Source organism: Drosophila santomea, chromosome 2L (assembly GCF_016746245.2).
Source record: "Drosophila santomea strain STO CAGO 1482 chromosome 2L, Prin_Dsan_1.1, whole genome shotgun sequence".
NCBI classification, from domain to species: domain Eukaryota; kingdom Metazoa; phylum Arthropoda; class Insecta; order Diptera; family Drosophilidae; genus Drosophila; species Drosophila santomea.
In genome coordinates this window covers 2,157,947-2,182,237 of record NC_053016.2, presented here as the reverse complement: position 1 = coordinate 2,182,237, position 24,291 = coordinate 2,157,947, and the positions used below count along the sequence as shown (strand labels likewise).

At 43.4% G+C, this 24,291-nt stretch overlaps 2 protein-coding genes across 2 annotated transcripts; one reads left to right on the top strand and one right to left on the bottom strand.

Moving 5' to 3' along the window:
• The first annotated feature begins 504 nt into the window (after nt 1–504).
• On the top strand, nt 505–24,291 carry LOC120458639 (ets DNA-binding protein pokkuri). The gene is made up of 4 exons (XM_039646366.2): nt 505–1,415; nt 20,277–21,556; nt 21,623–22,409; nt 22,475–24,291. The coding sequence occupies exons 2-4, from the start codon at nt 20,368–20,370 to the stop codon at nt 22,713–22,715; spliced, it is 2,217 nt and encodes a 738-aa protein (XP_039502300.1). The 5' UTR covers nt 505–1,415; nt 20,277–20,367; the 3' UTR covers nt 22,716–24,291.
• On the bottom strand, nt 10,811–16,714 carry LOC120443964. Its single transcript, XM_039623428.1, has 5 exons — nt 15,818–16,714; nt 11,463–11,595; nt 11,257–11,412; nt 11,022–11,189; nt 10,811–10,969 (listed from the first exon to the last, which is right to left on the bottom strand). The coding sequence occupies exons 2-5, from the start codon at nt 11,523–11,525 to the stop codon at nt 10,811–10,813; spliced, it is 546 nt and encodes a 181-aa protein (XP_039479362.1). The 5' UTR covers nt 11,526–11,595; nt 15,818–16,714.

The following is a 24,291-nucleotide window of genomic DNA, read 5'->3' as shown; positions in this document are numbered from 1 at the left end:
AGGAATCTGGGAATTTAAAAAAATTACGAAAATAAAATACGAATGTTAATTGCGATAATTGTGAAATAATTCCGGAATTCAAATTTTTTGGGGCGCATGCAAGTCTAACAAACTCTGTTATGCGATTATTTGTAAATATTTATAAATAACGCGGAGTAGAGCGTAAATAAATCGTTTAAACAGTAAACTTAAGCTACATACATATGTATCTATATAACTGTCATCGAGGCTTCACTGTACCGCGAAATACAGCTCCGATTTAAGATATAAATCTTGGGCGCTAAAACGGATCAAAGCGCGACTTCCTTAAATAATTATCTTATTTTCGTATTCTCAGCGAGGCGCCAGTTCTTTTTTAACTATTTTTGCTGTTTTAAATGTCTCTCCTCTCGCACTCTCTCTCTCTCTCTCTCTCTCACTGGCTCTCTCTTCTCTGCTGTGCGCATGCGCCGACTGCGTTGTTCGCCGCCTGTTCGAATCGAAATCGAATCGGCAGTCAAAACGCCAGAAACTGCCGTGCTGGGCGGACGTGTTGACGAGTCGCTCCTGAAAGCAACTAGACATTCTGCTGTAAATGGCAAACTAATATGTTTTAAATTGATTAATTCACAATTAATAGAATTTAAATCGTGCGCGGCGTTGAGTAAACGAACGGTTCTTCCCGCAGCCAACTTAACTCGGTGTGTGTTTACTTTGCCCGAAGTGCGAGAGTGTGTGGATGTGCGCGAAACGGAAATAAGAAATAAACAAGAGCGACAGCAACAACAACAGCAACAGCAGCGAGAGCAAAGCAACGCAACAAGAAGTGCAAGCAAAAGTGAAAAGGAAGACGAAAGAGGAAATTCCAAAGTACAACAACAAATACAACATATACACGAACAAAACGCCAGAGTGCAAGTGCATCGCGTGAGTGTCTTACAGTGTGCGTGTGCGTTTGTGTGCCCGCGTCTGCTTGTGTGTGCGTGCTGCTAAGGCGGCGGCGGAAGTAAAAACGCTTGACTTCGCCTTCTTCTTGTTTATTTGCTCCGCTTTGCGGCTGTCATTCGTCGCAGAACGAAGCGAAAACAAAAACAAAAACAGAGAGCCAGGATTAGCCCCAAAAGCACACAACCACCGCCCACTCGGCGACCCCCCACCAAAAGGAAACAGCAACACAAACAACAATGGCAACTTGGCGCGACGCCCTCTTCGTCATCAGCAGATAACAACAAGAACAACATCGAATTAACAGAAACAAAACCAAAAACAAGAAAGCGAAGCAAAAGCTAAAGCATTCTGGGATCTGGACATATCCGCTTCCGCGTTGCTTCTGTCGCTAAAAAAGCTCCAGAATCGAATCCGAAGCCCAACGCAAACAGACGAAATCACTCACTCACCTTACAGTACGTAACCACAGTGCACAGTGGAGCAAACAGGTAAGAAACTTGCGCATTTTAATACTTTTATTGCAGACTGTTAAGTAAATCCTTTTCAAAATCATAGCAGAAAAGAGTGCCAAAAATAAATGCTTTTTTGTTTCAATATGTAAGCACAATGATTCTCACAATGTCTGGAGTTCTTTTATATTCTTAAGCGTGCAAAGCCATTAAAGAATTACCTTTAATCGGTGCCAACAGACATTACCCTTGTATCAACCCATTGTCGTGGTTGCTTTTTTACGAATTGGTTAAAACACCATCTTTTGGTACATGTATTTCCCATAACTACGTCACAATGGTCATGAAAACAGAAAAGTGTCTTGTCTGAAGCAGCTGATAAATAATTGCTCCACCTTAATCTGCCTTTGGTTATCTACTGCATATGACTTCCCCACTTCGCTCCATGTCTGGGTTTTGGTCTCTGGTTGAGGTCAACAATTTGTGGGATCTACACGTGTAAACAGATAAGTTGGGCTATATTTGGTTCGTACTACACACATTTGAGATGGCAGAAGACTCGACAGCTACGGTTTATCTAAGGTTTTAGTTGATTTATTTGGCTGTTCAGTGGATCTGATTGTGGCGTTTTCATTGGGGCTTGTTTAAATATTACGAGTTACAATTTAATGGGGATCTTTGGGTGTGGTTTTATAGTTTAATTATTGTTTTGTTATCTGATTGTTGCGCGTAATTTGTTGTATGTTGAACTATTGTGGAAAACCTGTTCCATGTCTTCTTCAAATATGATTAGATATTTCTTACAGCCAAGTTGGTTTGTGCTGAATTATTAACTATGCAAATGGCTCAGTCTAGCAACAATATGATATGATAGTAATTTCTCTTCCCAAGCCTACTGTCTTGACTTGCATTGTATGCACGGCACGCTCCACCGATTTCCTAGCATTCTACGATACGAACGAGATCGATTCACCTGGAAAATAGCCTCTTATTCACATTTCACTTCACATTACGGTACCTACATATGTATGTACATAGGGGCTTTTCGTAATGCCCGTTGCATCATATTGGCCAGTCCCGAGTTTTCCGCCTCGAAAATGATGGAAACGGTAATTATTGGAATGCATATCGGTGTGCTATGCGCTATATGCTATATGCTGTATACTATATGGTATAGAACCGGGCTTTCGGAATGGTTCTTTCTGTTCGGTTCACGAGTCTCTTGTTGCATGCACTTTTCTATGGAAGTGAAGTGAAACAAAAGCGGAGCGTTGAGCTCCAATTAGGGTGACTCCGGCGACTCTGGCAAGCGTCAGCGAAATCTTATCGCCGGGGCGCTATGGCGAAAAGAAATACCCACACTGCCATAAAGCCGTATGTACATACATATGTGCATATATATGTTCATATAGTATGTATATAAAAAAAAAAAAGTAAAACAGCCAGCAGAATTGTGTTTATTTATTTGCCTTTGCCGACCGACGACGTCGAACAAATCAGGCAAACAGTTCCTGCTTCTGCCGCAGCTATAAGGTACATATATGCATATGTATGTGTAGGTGATATCAGGAGGTGGCGGTGGGGGGTGCGAACTAGACACACACCTGATCGTGCGCCACCTCCGTTATTTTATTTTTTGTTTTTTTTTTGACGAGCGCAGAATAAATTCTCGCCAATAAATTTCATTATGTATAAAACAAACACTCGCACTGTTTGCGACAAAAAAATAGCTCCCGGGGAAAGGAATACTTCCTTATCAGTGGGAACAAATTTTAAGGTGATACAGCAAGTCACTTTTAAAATTAAAAAAAAAAAGAATGGAAAGTACTATTACATTTTAATATCTTATCCGGTAATCACCTATAATAAATAAAAAGTAAACAATCCCCTAGGATAGTAAATAGGTTTATAACGCAATGTCATTCCATTTATCTGTACCTATTAACCTGCTTACGACTGTGCGCACGGATGTATTAAGATTGGTTTCTCAAAAATAAACAGTTTCTCTCTTCAATTAGCGGAAAACGAAATAAAACTTGTAGAAGCTGCGATTTCGCTTGGCGGTTTTCCTTTCCTGGTTCTCTCTTTCCCCGCTCCCCCCTCGGCAAGCCCCTAGAGACTTGGCTTGGTGACCAGCCGGCGGCAGAAAAGCGGCAAAAGCAGCGTAAATACAATAAATTAAATTCACTTCCGCATTGCTCCCAACAAAAAGAAACAACGTAATGGGGAATGGGTGAATGTGTGCGGCTGTGTGTGTGTGTGTTTGTGTGGGGCGAAAGACAAACGACGTAAGAGAAAGAGCACGGCAAGTGCACGGAAGAGAGCGGGTCAAAAGTGTAAGCGGGAGGGAGACAGGCGGCGATCGCAAGAAAAGAGAAGGATGGAGGAGAAAAGCAAACAGGTATAAAAACTGTTGATCGTGGGGAAAAAGAGTGTTGGGGGACTGAGGGAGATGGAAACAAGAAAACATCGACCTATTCCCTCTTACTCACACACACAAACACAGTGGTTCAGCAACTGACTCACTCGCACTCACACGTGCGAATCACAGCCAACCCGTACAACAACATCAAATCAACAACAACTTGCGGCGGCAAAATAATGAAGGGAAGAGGAAGAAAACGCCAAGCAGCAGCAGCAGCAGCAAAAACAACAATAAAAAACGCCTTAAAGCGGCTGAGATATTAACACAAAATGCCGAGCAAGCAAAAAGTGCATGTGTGTGAGCGTGTGTCGCTCACTTTTTCCAGTCGGTAAGAAAACGACATGACAAGTTCTTCGGAAGGGCCAACTATTAGCGAATAAAACCAGAAACAAATGTACATACGATTTCGGGATTATCGCAGTTGTTTTTTTTTATTTTGTAAATACTATTCAGCTCGTATTCAGTACTTTCATACACAAATAAATAACAAATAATAAAGATATGGTAACCACAAGCCTCAATTAATCATATTAGGGTCACTTAAGGGTTAAGGTCTCTGAGAACGTCGCCGAGTAACTTACACACTGATAAACCCATAAATGTATTTGTATCAATGCCTGCCTGGGTGTGTATTTTGTTGTGGTCTTCTTCTTGTCTTTCCTTTCTGTTCGCTTTTGTTGTTAGGCGAATGCTTTAGTTGTTTTTCTTCTTCTTGCTACATTGCTTCCTTTTCTTCTATGTATTTCGCTTGCGTTTGTTGGTGTAACTTGCATGCGGAAGCTTGCATTCAATACGAATTGCACACATTTACATACAAAGATGCATTAAAACATATCTATACATGCATATGAACAGTCGTATATTGTTGCTATCGCGCAGCAGATGTTGCTATTGTTGTTGGCCGCTGTTTTTGTACATTTGCATTTAAAAAGCGGCGAACGAACCACTTGTGCGTACTATACATCCCATTGTAACCCATTTTATAGTGCAACAAAATCACACTAACCTGAATTTGCCATAAATGCAGCCAGCTTCCATTACGTCGCGTCTCAAATTCGCAAAAGAAATAAAGAAAGTAGTGCAAAAGGCAGGCGAGAAAAGCAGCAGCAACAGCAACCACAGCAGCACTCCAATCAACGATCGTGCGAATTTGCCATTAAAAGCGGTAAAATATAAACACAGCACTTGCCTCTCTTTCACTCAGCTCAGGCTGTCTCTTTTCATTGGCTACAGTGGGCGAGCTTCGGGAATTTCCTCTAGAATTTGCCTTTAAGGATGTGGTTAGTGGGAATATCTATAGTCGTTGCTCAGAAAAAAATTTGACATTGTTGTTGTTATACAAAATTACTCACTTTTAGGAATACATTTAAAACGAGAAAAGTTGGATAATAAAGTTAGTAAAAATAATATTACTGGAATATTTGCTGAATTTATATCCGCAAGTTTCCGATGCAATCTACTTAGCTCCGCACTGGCAAATCTCCGCCCATCGAGCGACCCATTCATCATGGACTTCTAACAAGTTCCCGCAATCTTTTCTCACGATCATCATTTCCTGATGTTTCCCAATTTCTGCCTTTCTGCCCGCACCGAAATCCTACTAAAACCTAGTACACTAATACTCGTATTACTCGACTAGTGCGATGGTGCTGTCTCTATCGCCCTGGCCTGCATCCGTCTCTTTCGCTGTCTGAGTAACCTGTTGTGTGAATTATGTTACGAACGTAACGTGTTTCAAAATATAGGAAGTCTTGCTTGAGTTATAATACTCCGCTCAACTCGACTTTGGTGCTTTAACGGTGACTTGCTATTATCTAACTACACTGAACGGGCGAGGGAGAGAAGGAGGGATAGAGCGGGAGAGGGAGAAAGAAGCGAACGAAGCGAAGCAACAAACAGAAAAAGCCAAAACACACAAACAACACAAATATTCGCCGCATTTTCAGCAGTTTGTGGCACATTTTCCTTTTGGCACACATACGGAAAAGGGGAAGGGGCGCCTAAAGGGGTAGTGGGTGGAAAAGGGGGGCAAAAGTACATCAAGCAAGAAGTGGAGTAATGTTGTGGAAAGTCGCTTTTAAGTCGTCGTCGTCGTCTGTCGATGCAACACAATTAGGTAATTTTCCTTCTTTCTTCTTATTGAACTCCCATGGGTGGAGTAGGGGGGAGGGGGCATGGCCCCATAGGGGGGAATTGCGTGGTGGATAACGTAACAGTTTTGGGTGCACCTAGCCTAAGCTGATGGCGTAACGCCAAAAAGGAAGTATCCGTAACGCTTGTCTATCGCTATAAGAGATAAAACCCCGAGCCGACGAAGCAACAAGGAAAACCCCGAACTGCAAGAAAGAGACGGGCTACCGGGGGGTACGAGAGTTACACACCCAAGTTTTATGGCCTGGTAACAAGAGATACTTGAGGCGACCCTTACTACGTCACACTTACCCACCGACGATTGTCCATTACAGTCTTTATCTAATACAAAGGGTAACTGTAACTCTACGGAACTGATAAATTAAGTATGGGAACACTGAGAAAAACTACGATATAAAAGAGATTGCGGAAAACGAAGAAAAAAATAAGTCTCTCTAAAAGAAACCCAAGTTATTTATCCTCAATTTACAATAAATGCCCCTCTTTAAAAACTCGCTTATCCAAATGTGCAATTAAAATATTTTTGTGGTATTGCGATTATCTGGATTATGACTCAAATAAAGAGCATGTAGGCAAACCCAAATCAATGGCTAAAAGAAAAAAACCACTACCTGTTGGAAATCAAATCCGTACCATCACCTTTAACCTACCTGTTGGACCTACAACAATGAGCTGAGTTAAAAGCGGAACAGGTTCGCAACTTTGTGGGTGGTCACCGGCAATAATTGTCACTCTCGAGACCCTAACTGTGCGACCCTCTTAGCCTTTCAGCCTCTCACGACCCCTGGCAAAGCGACCAGCTCTCGATATGATCCCGACCTGAATCGACCCCTCGACTTGACCCGAGGAAACAACAGCGACGCACAATGGAGTTTTGGCATTTGGCACTTCAAGGAAATTGCATTCAAACGGCGGAAGAAGGAAGAGAAGTGCAACGGGGGGGGAGGGGTGGTGTTCGAAACAGCAGGCCCTCCACAGAGAACAATGCAGCTGGTGAGGAGCCGCATTCTCATTCTCGTCATCCTCCGGATTGCCTACTTCAAGACTCAGCGGGCAGCGAAGAGGAAATTTAGCTAGTTATTGTGCCACACTTGCAATGAATTGTGCACGAGAAGTGCACAAAAGGAGGTTGTTTTTGAAAGCGTTCTTAATTTGGAATAGATTTCTACCATTTTTGTATTGGTACTATACCCTATTGATTCCTTATTTCTAGCTGCGAGGGTACTTTCCACTTTCATTACTTTTAAATCGAAACCGAATTTTCGCAAATCTTTCATAAATCAATTTGATTTCGGAGCCGATAGCACAGATAACGCTGCCCGAAATTCCCTATTTTTTTGGGACCCACTAGTTGGTAAACTCTACGTGCATTGGTAGTAATATGTATGTGCCAACAGGTGTGCGTTTGCGTGTAATCAGTTGGCGCTGTTTGATAAGGAAAGTGGAAAGCGGCTCGGAACCAAAGTCAGGTGGGCGAACGAACAGGAAGGAATCCAAGGGAGCGGGAGGTTCCAAAAATGTGTTTTCGATACAGTGAGTGGTCTTTGTTGGGGAGCTGGGGGAAGTGGGGAAGTTTGGGGAACCGGAAATGACGGCAGTACAAGAATTTACGCTTTTGCTATGCGCTTGAGTGGGTGGTTTTCGTTTTCTTGTTTGTTTTTTGTTTCTTTTTTTTTTGGTCTTAATTGATACAGTAATCAGTCGCAATCCATGTCACATTTACCATTACCCTTTTCTTTCGCCTTTGTTTTTGCTATAATTTATTTAGTTTTTTTACACTTCTACACAATTCCTATCTAGGCACACATACAATCGAAAAACGAGGAAAGAAAGAAAAGAAGCAGCAAAACAAAAGTATTTAGTTTTTATTTTTGGCTTTTTTGTTGCTTTCTGTTTCTTTTTTAATCATATCGCATGGTGGTATTCACAAGTGTTATTATAATGATTGCAGTTGTTGTTGGGGCGAGAATATTGGGCTGTTCAATTATTTACACCTTGATACGCAGAGATACGAGTTTTGAGATTATTTTATGGCTCCTTTGGTCAGGGCAGCACTTCAAAATGCGTTCACGCAATGGCTGAACCGAAGAATATAAATAGGGTTCGTTTCCAAGGTCGAAAGGGGTAAAGTGGGGCATTCTCAAATAGACGATTCATTTGCAATATTTATTATATCACTTTAGTGTTCCTAAATATAACTAACTAATCATGTTATTTCTTTTGTTTACTTTCAGGTAACTAAACTATTCTATACTTAATCTTCTATCGAGATCTCTTGAACAAAATTGTAAGTCATAAAACATTATTATTAGGAAAAGAGCTTTTCTTAATAGTTATTCAAAAGATCTAAGTGTTCCCAGTCCAGGGAAGTCGGCTTACTATAGAAAGAGTTCATCTAAGAACTCATTTTACATCAAAGTCCACTTGGCAGTTCTCTTTTTCGTACTCAAGGAAGTCAGAGTTGTCTCTGCTCAAGTGGCAAGGAATCCTCTTCCTACGCCTCATCTCCTCCAGCAGCACCTAAGCCCAAATTGTTTTATTAATACTGGAATTACAGTTGAGAAATTTTCAAGCGAACGCCGCCCTGTCTGCGGACCAAGTGTCAAATGAAACGACAGCCTCGAAAATATCCTCGGGCCAGATGAGATGAACCCACAAATGAGGGGATGGAATGGGATGAGATGGAGTGGGATGGGGTGGGGTGGGGTCCGAGTCAAGCAGGAGATTATATTATAATTTTCCAAGTAAGGCAAACACGAATTAAAACAAACAACAAAATTGACACGAACAGCACGTAGCGCAACGATGTTGAAGGAGCTGGTAACAGAAACAGAAACGGAGATTCCGACTCGGATTCCCGGGCAGCAGATGGAGCACTCTGCTCCGCTGCTGCGCTGCTCCTCTATTGTCGCCAAATTCATAATTAGCAGCAGCTTAAATGAGTTCTTGGCCGCCGGCAATGCGCAGCAACCTCAAGAGATCCCCAGATCTTAGAGGGCTCTGTCTATTACAATTGTTAGTTCTTGGATTGCCAGATTCTGGGTATTCCTCTTGTTGTCTCGTGCGCCGAGTGCTCTGTGTCGGTGGTACTTTTTATCTCATTAGGTCGGTTTGCCACGTTTTAGTGGCTACTTAAGAGCAGAGCAACTTGCGGCACAGTCAGCAATTGTTTATTATTATTGTGTCCACACTCACTCACTCACTCCCATGCCATTGTCCGTGCTTATCAAGCTTCAAGCTTTCGCCTCTTCTCGTCCCCATACGAGTATTTGTATGTGCGTTCATATAATTATCATCGCTATTGTAGGCTTGGGTGAAAACAATCTGTGGACAAGCCTTTTCAAAATGCGCGCTCGCCTGCTAATCAGCTCTCCTAGAACAGCAAGAAGCCAAACTATCGAAGTGCAGTCAGAAAATTCCGCCTGGAAACCAAAGTCAAATTAGTTGTGGCACTTGAGGAAGTGCTTCTAAACCCGCCACCTTCCTAGTGCCTTAGAATGCAGCTGATTTCTTGATACTACTTGTTTCCCCGATTAAAACTTAATAGGTTCGGGTGCTGGAAGGCTTTACATCGCATCGTTTCTAGGGAATATGGCATTTCCAGCTAGTGAATAGATTAGAATCATGCGAATTTCATTTTCCTGTGAAAAGCAGCGTTTATAAGTTTTCAAGGAAATGATTCCATTCGCTGCTGCGCACTTCAATTGATAGTTGGCATGGAGTATTGGCTTCGCCGTTTTATCTGCAATCCGGTTCCGTTTCTAATCGCTTCTTATGATGTTTGTAAAGCTCTTCTCTTAATCAATAATTCGTGTGCCGCCCTTTTCCAAAGTCCCCCCGCCTAATCGTTTAAAGATATGGCCAATTTCCCGAACACGCTTTAGAGCATTAGCTCGTGTATTACACATCATCAGCGATTACATGCTTTGGATTCCCACAATCGAACTGTCGGAGGAAGTGAGCGATGGTCATGATGATGATGGTGATGATGATATTCCTGCTGTTCCTCAGTGGACTTGGACTTGACGTAGATGCTCACAACCTGTGGCATGGACGACGTATGGTATTAGCTTACGCGCACTTACTCTTCGTACGATCGCTGATTTTTTTGCATTTCCCTGTTCCCTGCGTCTTGGAACCAGATTGTGATTATAGACAAGCGTCAGCGTCTCTCTGTTTCTGTTTTCTGTAGCTTCGAACATCCGCTTCCGCATTTATTAAGTGTCTTTCCACGACGACGCTTTAAACGTTCCCCAACCGACCAGCTCGGTTAAGTTCAGTTCGGTTCGGTTGAGTTCAGTTCGCTTAGAACGTTTTTACAATTCAGGTTTGGCCGGCTACTAGCTCTCGGCTTTGTTTTTTTTTCTTCTTTGCTATTTTTTTTTCAGCTCGTTCTCCTCTGTAATTAAGATGCGAAGCGCGATCGTCAAAGTTCTTTGGCTCCAACTGCGGGGCAGCGGACGGAGGAAGCGGCTTCGCCATGCATGCCTAGATGTTGGCTATGTATGTGCTTGATTACTAGTGCAAATACTAACTACCGGTTTAGATGCTCGACCAGATTGTGTGCACAAAAAAAAAAAATAGAAGAAATGGACGGGCGATCGAGTCAGCTAGCGATCACTTATTGCACACAGAAAAATTGGGTTTTGGATCGGGACTACGATCGTTATCATAAAAGAAAGTTGGAGATCTAAGCACATTTATGTACAATTTAGTTTGAAACGATGGAGCGATTCTATATTGCATGTTCTTATACGGAATAATTTGCATTTATTCTAGATTGATATTGTGTTCTTTCTTGTTTTTTATTGAAATGTAATAGTTTTACAAAGATCAATTGTTTTACATATCATCATTCTTATGAAGTAAGTGAGAAATAGATCTTAGCTACAACGCGGGGAATGTCGTAGGCTAGCCAGTCTGATTCAAACATATAATTTCCTTCCGGAAAGGGCAGTATTTTGGTAAGCATATTATTTATTTTATCATATGGCAACTTATCGACGATAATATCATGCTAAAAAAAATATAATATGAATATTTACTTTATAAACTTCGGGTATACCTACGTCATAGGGACATTGGTGTTTCATGTTGGAATAATCTTTGTAAAAAGTGTAAAAATAAAGAGCAACTGGATTGGATTTAGGCGATTTTAGGAATTTGCACGCGTCAAAAGTAATATTGTAGAGAAAAGGTTTATATCCACTTAAACGTTGATAAAGTCCAAAATGCACCTGAATTGAAGAATATTATCTTATTTTAATCACCATAATATAGAGTGGGATATTTTTAATACATTACCTTAACTTTGGTTACGGGTGGCTGAAGGAGGTTTGCTTTAATTGAAATATATTTGTAAGATCGGTTCACAGATTTTAGAAAACAATGTTCAATTAAAGCAAAGTCTTTGTCTAGCGACACGCACTGTATGTTTGTAACTTCCAATCGGGAATAAACCTAAAAGTAGCTCTTTTAAAGATGGCTTGTCTGTTATAACAATTTGTTACCTCTGTGATATAATATATGTAAATCATCAGAAAAGCGACGAACAAATTCAGCTTGATCGCCATTATCCTTTTGGTGTATATATTAAACTGGCCAATAAATCCACAATCAAATCGGCAATAAGCTGGAAAACGACTGCGGGAAAACAGAGCTTGCTGGTGGTTAACATATTGATGTATCAATTAAAAACGTTCCAGATTAGTTCAGTTAAAGACCATCAATTAAAATAGATAATACTATTCACAATTGGTTCGGTACTATCAAGAAAAATACTGCCATTTCAATAGTTTTTTAAAATCTGTTTCGATGGTTGTGCTTTAATTATGCAGCGAACATATTGTGGATGGGGCATTAACCATATTTTAGAAACATGAAGTTTTAGTGAGTGTGGATGGAATGGAATAGATATGGAGTTTTCCATATGAATGAATAATCCAAAAATCTACCTAACCAGTTGAAATTTCTACTTCGCACTCCCACTAACTGATTAACGGTCTTATTTTAAATTAGAATGAATTTTATCGCAGTGTATGCGACTCAGCTAGGTTGCTTTACGCTGGACCCCGATCCAATTGCCCACAGGAAGCTGGAAGATCAGGCCGATCAATAGGCAAACCATCGGAGCAGGAAGTCGCTAAAAGTCTTTCTTCGATGGGAAGTCAGTCGCGACTCGCGAGCAATAAAAAGTGAAGGGGAGTCCGAAGCGAACGACTGAAGTCGAGTCAAGTCAGATTGCTCTATGTATCTATGCGTTATCTTATCTGCGGAGGGGGCATATTTGTTATGAACTTACTGAAACTCAAGCAAATCGTAAACATTTCATAATACATATAAACATTATGGTGGAAGTGTGCGACAGCGGATAGCGGAACATGTTGTATCTTTTATGTGTTCTGTCTATTTCTGTTGGTCTTTATCAGAGCAGCGACACCCAAGACAACAAGTAATCCTAGTTAACAGATATATATCGCCATGTGAAGCGCCAAAGGCCTCCGCAGCAGGTGTGCGTCGAGGACGGGATCTGGAACTGGAACTGGGACTCAGCTAACTGCGACTTTGGATCTTATCAGCTTGATGGACAAGGTTCCTTTAGTGTTCTTCAGCCGAAGAGCCCCCAGAAGATTGTGTTGATGGGTGGTTTAGTGATGCTCCTCGGAAATGTTGACTTGTGAAATGAAATAGTTTAATACCCTTACTATCCACCCACCTAATGACAAGGTTTTCTCAGTTGAGTCATGTAAACTCTGCTCAAGAGTATTTTGTGGTCTTCAAACACGGAAGCTACTCATGTCAACCAACTCAATTGAACCCGTACTGACCCCGACCCCAAGCCAAAGAGACGCACATGAGATGTCCACTGCCCCCTTTTTGCTGCTCCTCGTTGGCAACCCCTTTCGGTAGAAGGGGCAAACATTAAATTCTTGCTGCAGGCAGCAGTCCAACAATGATGATGATGATGTTGATGAGTGCCTTATTAAGTTAGGATGGTGGGCAGGAAAAGCATTGTGGACGAGGAGGAGGAGGAGGTGGAGGGGAGGGGAAGATTGATGCAAGTGCGAGAAAATCGCAAAGAGTTGAAACAAAAACGCAGATGCGACTAATTGAATGTAATGGGCACAAATGATGCGGTTGATGCGGTCTAGGTCTATGAGTATCCAGCTCCTCACTAGCAAACACTATGTATACACAGAACAAAATTGGGCTATCACTATTGTCTGGAGAATTCGTGGTTACTATGTGTTATTATGAGCAAAACTGTGACCTAGAAATTCAAAGAATTTTGTTTTCCCTCAGTGCATCTAAAACTAGCCATCATCAACAACAACTTCTGAGAGCAAAAACAAGAATGATTCTGAACTCTTGTCTGGGCGTTTGATGAACTCATCCATCGTATGGAAATGAAATATCTGACTGGAGATCTCTAGCGTCTCTCCCCCTCTCGATTTCTGTGGTTCTTTTTATTCCTAGGTAGTTAGCTACCGATTCGATCATAAGCATTATGATAATGATCGTAATGATGATGCTGTGCTTTTGCGCCCTTTGTTTTCCGATTGTTCCAATGCTCTTTATGAAGTCGGATATCTCCGTAGTCATGAGAACGATCAGCATAGCAGAGGTGGTGTGTGTTGTTTGTGATGTGCTTCGAGTTTGCATATTTATAAGAAACTCGAAGAGGTTATCGAACGTTTGATATCATTAGGCAGTCCATCTCTTTGCCCCTTCGCAGACCCGACGACCACATAAAGATGAACAATGAGGCAGCAGAAAGAGTTCCACAAAAAAAAGGTAAAAAATAACAAAAACAAAAAAAAAAACAACGATTTAAAGCCGAGGTTTGAGCTACATTAGAACAAACACGTCACGTAACGCCTCCAGCAGCTGTGGATCTCGCCATCTCTCTTCTATTTTTCTACACCTCTCTTTCCAATAGAGCAAAACAGCAGAGCTCGGGGGTAAAGTTGGAGAAGAGTTGGAGGAAGACTAACGTTGGCCAGATCTTGTCGCCTGATCAAAAGAGAAAACTACAGTGGTAAGAACTGTTTCGATTTATAGGTTTCAAAAGTGCGAAAGCAGTTATTGAAGCTCTCGTGTTCCCTGAACATAATTGGTAGGCGAGCAGTAAGGCTTAAAGAACTATCGACCAGATCTGCAGGTTCTTGCTCTCTAGAGATCACTGTATTCTAAAGACCCAAGAAAGCTTTAGGTGAAAGAACGCCCGTGGCCCTCCTTTCTTTCTTCATTTACAGCTACCGCAAGACTTAGAGTCTGGCTCGACTTGAGATCGGGTTTAAGCTTCCCAAAAAAGTGCGTAACGATGATTGATTTGCCTGAGATTGAGCTTTGAGCCTTCCTTGTGGTTTGAGGGCTTGAAGGCAGGCTTGAAAAGTGACCGAAGAAATAACAATAAAACAAAAGAAAAGCGCCTGCGGCTCGCGAAGCTGAGCACACAAACTGACGATCTAGACAGAAAATGAACCGCAGACATTTGGCTTTATTTCCCCCGCTGCTTCGCATACTTTTTCTCTATATATTTTTTTTCGCCGTTTTGTGTTGCGAAGAAGAACCCGGAATTGGCGTTTTTTATTTATATTTTTTTCGTACTTTTTTTTGCTTTTGTACCAACATACCAATACAGCCAAGCGAGGGCAAACACAAATAGCAAACACGATACGCTCACGCGCTTGTTATGCACGCTCAGCAGCGTCTAAAAGCGTTGAAAAGAGGGGGGGTAATGGGAGGGCTAACGGGGGCTAAGGTAAATCAAGAGTTACGAGCGTTGTTGCTGTTTCTTAAATATATACGGAGACGAGTGTTGAGCGCCGAGCAGTTATAAAAGCAAAGCAGGTCGTTGACTTAGCTATTTCGAATTTTGAATATCTCTTTTATGCTTATTAATTGAGTATTTGATATGAGCGGGCACACAGATACAAATGGCAATATCCGAGCCTGAAATACACGTGCAGAAAGTAAACACATCTATAGGAACCACATGAACTCGAACTCCAAGTGAACCTCCAACATTACTCATCATTGCTCATTGATTGCTCGAAAGCCTGTAGAGATCGGAGAATTGCAAATGTGACACCTTTAAAGTTTTATTGATTAGCTAGCAGCTACCTCTAGAAGTAATTGTCGTGACTGTTGATCTTTTCTTTTCGATATGAAACACCAACCCTAGATATTTTACGGTTTATTGCATTGTTATTGGTCTATCGACCTTTATATCAAAGCTCTTTATTGGCTAAGTGAATGCCCAGATTACCTTACATCTGGCTGTCAAAAGAACATCGTATAGGTATACCTACCTCGATCGATATGAATCGAACTGAGAACCGAACCCCAAGAAAACTCATTGAATTACACACAATTTGCGGACTAGGGTCAAATCCCTTGGCTTTAGGGGTTGATTTAGGGCCAGAACGAAAACACCAGCCCAACAAAAAAAAAAAAGACGAGATAAACAAAAACGATGCTGCACTTGAGCTCGCTGAAGAAAGACCTCATAAAAGAGATCAAATGTCAACGACAGCAGCACCACCACTATGTGTATGAGCACCACCACCATAGGCACCACATGCCTCGTCATTCTTCCTTTCAGTTACTTCACTCCATTCTTTGATGGGCTTCAAGGAGATCCGTAGCCCGGTTTCCAAGAAGTCCTACAAGATGTAAAGCAAAGTGCAGATCAGGTAGTGGAAGGACGGACGCATTTCCTCATTGCTGCTCTCCTACCTGATCGACACACTGAGAGAAATGTGGTAGTTGGTAATTGGAATAGGATAGGGAAACAAGAAACATATTAACTTCTAGTGAATGGAATGAAAATAGCTATGAAAATAATTGTATTCAACATTACTTGATGAGTTTTTCAGTGTAGAAAGGGAGACAGCATCCCTCTCACTCTCTCTTTCTCGCACCTTCCCTTCGATCGAACACTGAGCCGTTAATCTTAATGCGCCATGGCTGCTGTCGCTTCTGTCTCTCTTCGGGTTCGGTTCCTTTTCCCCGACATTTCTGGCTATCAGATTTTCTTATTTTCCCATCGTTCTTACTGCGCAGCACTTGATGCACCCAGTGTCTGCTAGGCAGCGGGGTGGGGAGACGTGGCGGGGGTCCAGCGAGGAGAGGATGCGCCTGCGGAAATTACTCATTAACGTTCAACTCCTGGTCCGGGCACTCAGTCGGGTGATTCACTTGGCAAGCTGGAATTCCAGCTGCGTCTAGGAGTGCCGATCACAAATGCCATTTGAGTGTCGTCTTAAGCGGCTAAGCGCTATGGAAGCACTGTGTGGTGCTGTATTATAAGTGATATGCGAGCAGGATGCCACTTTTCACTTAATATTATTAGAAGGCTGCACTGATTAATCCTGAGAAATATCTGAAAAATGATTTCAAAGGTTGCTTTTCACATTAAAATTATTCAAGAATACGGCAAAGATTTCGTACACCAGATAGGAATAATAGTGCAAAAAATCCAAGCTGGTATGAACGTTTAACGTATCTTATCTGATTGCTGTCCCACATAATCCTTTCCATTCGCTGCTATAGGAACACTTAGCTCCTCGACTTCCTTATCCGCCTTTTAGATCTCTCATGTCCCATTTTCTAGCGTTTCCGATCCCACGATCCCACACACGAAAACCTCCTCCTCCTCCTCCTTGGAAATCTTTTCTCTTCGCCAAAAACGGAAACATTGCCAATAATACTCGTAGAAAAAGAGCTCATGGCATTCTTTAACCCATTTGCTTGTTTTTGGTTTTCCAGCTTTCCTTCCACTCCCCCAGGCATTTGTTTCTTTCTTTTTCTAAACTGATCGTTTTATAATTTTCGTTTGTAATTTCCGTTGAAACCGGTTCCAGATCGCTCGCATACCTTACCTCTGATTTTGAACTACCTGTGTGCCTGACTTGATTTCGAGTCGTGCCAGAGAGGGAGAGGTGACTGAATGCTGCTCTTTTCGGATTCTTCTCTGCCGCGCCTCCTGTGTCGAGATTTAGAAATATTCTTTATACTCTTATTGCGTGCGTGAGAAGACGTGATGCACTGAGAGAAATCAGTACTTTTCCATTCCATATAGAATCCTCTGGACTTGTGCCTCTGTACGTAATGTCCCACGGTGGGCGCCAAATCTTGTGATCTTGCTCTTGTAAGACATGACCCAAATCAGCTGTTTACATTTTTCTCAGTGACTCTGCCTCTTCCTGGGCTTGCTGCCCTGCCTTCCTTTTCTTTTTTTTTTCTGTGTTTCTGTTGCTGGCTGATGAGCATTCATTTGTCATTTTACTACGTGCCACCGACTCGAACTTTTAGCCGAATGTTTATTTATTTTGTATTGCTGTTGCTGTTGCTGGTGCTGCGGAACATGTGTGCACTAGAATATATGATTTTATTTTAGTGAAAACTCAACCATGTGTTGTGGCAACCGAAATAACACGTAGGATCGTACTGGTGTGAGTGTGAGTGTGGTGTGTGCCTGTATGTGGAGTGTGCACAATCAGCGGCGGGGCATCAGCATTTACCTCTAGCTCTCTTCAAAAACAAATAGGTCGGATCTTTTGTGGATCGGATAGACCCCCTCTAAGCCCTCTACATGCACAATAAAATATTCAAGGCGATTATTATCATCCTCATCATCATCGCCATCATACTCCGCCCCAACCCTCCTCCCCTCATTTTTCCCCAACGCCGCCACAAATATTTCTTGTTCTTGCCCTCCCTTTCTGGCGCACTCGGCAGCGCTCACTTGTTGAAAGCGCTTCCCGGAGAATGAGGAAGTTTCTTTCGGGAGAGCGAGGCAGTCGCAGTCGGATCCAAGTCGGTGAGGAGAGATGCGAGATAAATCTGAACATGTGTGCAGCGAAAACGTCTGGTCCGGCTATAAGTGGGAATAAGTACAGCAGAGGACGACCAACTAGCACCAACGATCTGAGGTCCTAACATTTAAAGAAAAAAACATGGTTTTGGTATTTTCCATCAATTGTCTGTGGATAGGGTCGACCATGTTTAGCTGATGCCTTCTCGCCAAGCTCCCCAACTCTTCATCATCATTTCGATCCACCGACTGAGACTTGCTGCTCTCTTTACCCACTGGCGGATTTATTAGTTGCCCCATCGCAGCAGCGTCTTTCTCCAACACGGGTCGCTCCCATCCCACTCCCTCTTCTCCGGCCGCTGCTTTTGGAAACGGGTTTGCTGCTTGGAATGTGCACTTCCGTTTGCTGCTGCTGCAGCAAGATACGAGAGTGGGCAATGGGCACGGCTTTCAAGTTTCGAGAGACGTTCGACTCGGCCGCGCCCCCCCTTTCGCCCCTCGCCGTGTGCCATCAATACATTCGCTTATGTTGAAATCTTTACAGCAAATGATCACCACCGCCATGTGTGTATACGTCTTTCGGTTTTTGTGTGTCTGCGATCGGTTTGTACACATCCGGAACGGCAGTGTACCGCCGCCCATGCACACCCATACACCCGAAGACATCACACATTTTTGGTGGAAATTACCATATTGAGAAATTTACAATTAAAAAGCTGCCGTCCACTTTGGCTTTAGCGACTAAGAAATGCTCTAGGAACCTCAGCTAAAATTCAAACTCCTCCAGTTTATCTGAAAGGTTTCTTATCACGTTACTTTACACTTTTCAAGATTTATTTTTATTCTTTGGCAACCTCTATCGCCGCTTTCAAAATATCACCAGGAAGTGAAATTGAAACCAAGGCTGTGGAAATTTTATTATTTACGAATTTCTTTTGTCGAGGTGTGAATTGTCAACTGTTATTATATTAAGTATCCGGATATGATAGCGGAAGTGCCTAAATGGGACTTAAGGTTGGGCCCCACATTGGGCGCCAATTGTTGGGCATGCACACGAGGTAGGCTTAGATGGGCATGCAATAAAAAGCTAGTAATCAATAATAATACAGCAATGGTTTGTGAAAACAAAGTTAGATACATTTTCAGTTCAACAATACAAGTGCCTATGTGACGGGTTTTACTTTTTCTCCGTGTAGCGCATTCCCCAGTTCGTTGTGGTTGAACCTTTTTTTTTTGGAACGATCTTCTCCCGCTCTTGCTCTTCCCCTCTCGTCTGCCTGCGCCTCGGTCGCTGCGGGGGTGTGTTGCTGGCGATCCCGCTGCTGCTGCTGCTGCCGCTGCCGTTGCCGCTGCCGCCGAAGATGCCCGCTGAGCGGAGATATCGAAGAGGAAGAGCGAGAGAGGTCCGGTCCAGACCTCTGCCGCTGCCTGATCCTCTGCTGCGCTGCCCCGGTCTCAGTCTCCGCCTCAGTCTCAGCCTCTGCCGCTGCCAGTGAGTCACGCTCTGCGCTCTCCGAGATCGAGATCCCGCCGCCAGTTTGCGCCAAGTAGTGTTCGGATGCGCTTGCCCGCTATATGCCATATATCGCTGTACCATCACGCTCACACGCGCAAATAGATCGTTTGGTCGCGTTTCTGTTGCTTCTGTTGTTTTTGTTGTTCGTGCGTCGGCATCGAAGAGATATATTATTTGTTTATTTCATCCTCCGTCCATCGGCTGCCCCGCGACGATTATGAAGAAATCTGATTTGGTTGGAATGCGAATGTCTGTCTGAGTGTCGCTCTCCCGCTCGCTCCCGTTGACGGATCGAATCGGACCGGATCGCATCGGATCGGTATGTGTGGCGTCTGGGAGCGGGATACACTGGCTACCCCTACCTACTACCCCTCCCCGTTCCCGTCCCCGTTCCCGACTAGGTGATGTGTCCGCTTAGATATTTCTCTGGCGGAAGTGTGTCGACGAGTGATCAACAACATCCATTGGCCACATCCTTTTGCGTTGGATATTACTCAGTAGTGAACTTTGAACCGCCAGAGGAACCGTGTGTTTGGCATCCGTGCCCGAATCCGTGGTAGTTTTCCATATCTGCTTTACCCAGAATTTAAAATAAACAAAAGTTTCGCTCTAAATGATTCAAATGGCGCTGTGAAGAAATGTACGGTTTGAGTTATAGTGCCTTAAACATTTATAAACGTGTCTTAATACACATTCAAAAGGATCAAAAAATACAACAAAAAGTCAGCATAGAGAATAATTAAATTTAGAGTGCTTTGAATCGATGTGATTCACGATGGTCAACATTTACATGGATTACTCACAATTATGTCTAAAAAAAAGATAAAAAATGTTGTAAATATTATTCCAGCTTGATACCAATTACTCACATTGCTCTTTTAATCGCTTACACTAAAAATGGAATTCCTTGTACATATATAATTATATATCTAATGCTTACTTATGCCATTTAACTGATGTCAAACTTTGTATCTTATTCATTTTTAGATAACGCCGCTTAAAAGCAATTCCAGTGGCTTCCACTAACTCACTGATACGGATCCGCTGACCAGGACATTTCCTTACACACTGTGGCTGCATGTCCAAAATGAAAATGCTCCCAGTACAGTTATCATTGAACTCGCTGAATCCCGGCATCTGGAGCGATGTGCTGTGGCGCTGTCCTCCGGCGCCGTCCAGCCAGCTGGCGGAGCTTAAGACACAACTGCCCCCATCCCTGCCTTCCGATCCGCGCCTCTGGAGCCGCGAGGATGTGCTTGTCTTTCTGCGGTTCTGCGTCCGCGAATTCGATCTCCCCAAACTCGATTTTGATCTCTTCCAAATGAACGGCAAGGCGCTGTGCTTGCTGACACGAGCGGACTTCGGTCACAGGTGTCCTGGGGCAGGAGATGTGCTCCACAATGTGCTGCAGATGTTGATCATAGAGTCCCACATGATGCAGTGGCATCTGCCCAACAGTCCAGTGACGCCCACCAGTCGTTATCCCCTGTCGCCGCACAGCCATCCGCCGACGCCCACGTGGCCACCGCTGAATGCTCCTCCGGAGAACAGTCCCTTCCACAGCTCTGCTCACAGTCTAGCAGGTCACCATTTCATGGCGCCGAACTCGGTTACGCTGAGTCCTCCGCCCTCAGTGGATTCCCAGGCGAGTAGTCCACCACAGGCACCTTACCAAAATGGAGGAGCCACTGGAGGAGCACCAGGATCAGCAGGAGGACCAGCACCAGCTGCAGGAGGAGCCACAAACACCAGCAATGCCACATCGTCGAGTGCCAGCAGCACCGGCAGCAATGGCTCCCAGCCGAACATTATGCCCATGAAGGGTATTAGCAGTGCCAGCAGTAATCACTCTGATTCCGATGAGGAGTACTCCGAGACCAGTGGTGGCGTGAGCAAGTTGCCACCAGCACCACTCTCCTACAGCACGGCCAGTCCGCCAGGAACACCCATACTGAAAGATATTAAGCCCAATTGGACGCAACAGCTCACGAATAGTTTTGTGAACTCATGGTCACAGCAGCAACAACAGCAGCAGCAGCAACAGGCTGCTGCCGTGGCCGCAGTAGCTGCTCAGGCGCAGCAGCACCAGTTGCAGCAGCAGCAGCAACAGCAGCAGCAACAACAATTGCCCCAGAAGCTGACCCTGGATAATACTGCTGGTCCAGTTGTGACCCCTGCTGGAGGATCCATCTCCGCACCGACCACGCCCAGTTATATGTACAAAGCAAAGAGGGAGTTCTTCCCCGAGAATTCTGAGCCTAATACAAGTAAGTTGTTAAATGAAGTTCTTACCTAAACAAGGACTAACCTCTATTCTTATTTGTTTATTGCAGATGGCCGCCTGCTGTGGGACTTTTTGCAACAGCTGCTGAACGATCGCAACCAGAAGTACAGCGATCTGATAGCCTGGAAGTGCCGCGATACGGGAGTCTTCAAGATCGTTGATCCCGCCGGACTGGCCAAGTTGTGGGGCATCCAGAAGAACCATCTGTCCATGAATTACGACAAGATGTCGCGTGCCCTGCGTTATTACTACAGGGTAAATATACTGCGCAAAGTGCAGGGCGAGCGACATTGCTATCAGTTTCTGCGCAATCCCACGGAGCTGAAGAACATCAAGAATATATCGCTCTTGCGTCAGTCGACACCGACGAATGGAAACGGCGGCACCCCATCAATGCCACAGGGCAGCAGTCAGGCACCTGGAAGTCCTGCTGGCCAGAACTGGAATACTCAGCAGCAGCAGCAGTCCCAGCAGCAACAACATCAATCGCCACAGCGCCCCGCCTCGCGGAATGGTCCAATGAGCCTGCCCGCCGTTGCAGCGGTGGCAGCAGCGGCTGCTGCGGCCTACGGTCCACCACCCACATCGCCGCTCTTCATGCACGCCATCAATGGAGCCTTCCACTACCTTTCGGCGGCGGCAGCTGGTCCGCCACCCAATTCCCCTGCCCTGAACACCCCATCCGCTGTTGGAGGACCCGACAAGTTCCAGTTCCATCCCCTAAAATTGGAGAATGGCTCGGGATCGGGTTCGGAAAGCGCTGGCGAGGATCTGAAGCCCACGGACCTCAGTGTGAGCAGCAAGAGCACTGCTACCAGCAACGAGGACTGTTATCCGTAAGTGAATTGCTTTTAATATCACATTTTAAAATCATTTGGCTAATTAAGCTTTCGCTCTGCAGACTCATTCGCAACGCTGACGGCCTGACGACCATCAAGTTAATACGATACAACGAACACCAGGTAGCCGCTTCGCCAGCGGGACAATCCCCCAAGCACGAAGACCAGCAGGGAGGCGCCTCCAATGCCAGCAGCTCACCCAGGCCCATGGATCAGGCCAGTGAACAAGCACAGCCAGTGCCCATGGAAAGCGATTGCAATGGCGGTGAGTCGGAGGACTCCTTCCGACATATGCAGCAGTAGGAGGAGAAGTGTCATGAGACAATCACCGCACTACTTCCATCTTCCACTCCCTCCTGAACACACACAACATTACCTGAGCTAAATAAAGTGGGACCAGCACAACAAGCGCACAGGCACATAGACAGACACTCTGCTGGATATAAATCTGGATGCCTTTCGGTTAGGATGGGTCGCTTAGAATGCAAACGAAACGGATAACTGATTTTTGGAGAATTTGTAGCAATTTCATGAGGAAATAAGAAAACATGCTTGTACTTCCTTACACGAAACTTGATATTCTGCTGTTTTATGCTTTCTTTGCGGGTGTCAAACGACCTGTTCAACTTTCTGTATATAGAAATCACATCTGCATAAACAAACACACAATCATACATACATTTATTTTACACATCAAGCGTATTTATTAAGCTAAGCTAAGCGAACACAGAGTGCATGTAATTTCGTTGTTGTAAGTAGATTTCTTGAGCCGGCGCAGCGCAGCCTTCGATTATGTGCCAATTTCTACATTTATCAAACAAACAAAAATATGCCTAACCATAACCAATCATATAAGTAATGAGTAGAGAATAAGGAGTATAAATTAGCCAGTAGCTTAGACCGTAAGTGTTGCCACCTTTGAGCTTTACAAATGTTGCCTCAACAATGGTTTCAGATTTATGAAAACAAAAAAAAGAACAAAAAACAAAAACAAACATTGTTAAAATCGAAAGAAAGTGAAGGAAATATGAAATTTGAATTGTTGTCGAAATTGTTAATTAATATACAAATCAGCATAGAAAGAGTTTTTGTATACAACAAGACAAATTGATTTCTTGTGATAACAACAGAATTATCTTTGATTCACATTGGCTGAATGCTAACGAAAATGGAGCAGCTCCAAAAGGCGAAGCTGAAACAGTTTTGCAATCCTTCATACGAGGATGGGGCTGCTCTTGCTTCAAGATCAGCCAGAAAAAAGAGCTTTCAAAATTCAATTTCAATTGAGCCCCTAGCCCTAGATACACTGCAACAAGAAATACAGATAGAAAAACATTGGCTTCCATTTTAACATAGCAATGATACAAGCATATATGTATACACATTAGTTTTCTATTGCTCTTATTTTTATTATTATTATTTGTACGTTAGTTTAAGTGGCTGCAATCAAATGGCAGCCCAGCAGCAGTAGCAGCAAATGAAGGTGTTCATTTAAGCATTAACAACTTTAGTTTGTAAAACCGCTTACGATCTTACCACCACTCTCCCACCACCCGCCGCCCACAACCCACTCACCAGCTAAAAAAAAACAATGAAAACAATAGAAAATGTACATTTGAAGCACTTTATTAATTACATTAAACGGAGTGAACAGAGTAAGGAAGAGATATCATCAATGCACGTTCATACATTTAGCCTGTAGTGCAACTGTAATTATTAATTATTGTGTAGATCTACGGTAAAGATAATTTTCTATTTGTTTTTCGTACGCCTTAAGTTTAAACACCGCCAATAGCTAATAATTAGCACTCTAGTGTCGCCACAATACCTGTTCTTCCATTGAAAACGTTATCTTTCGATCAATACATAATTTATATAT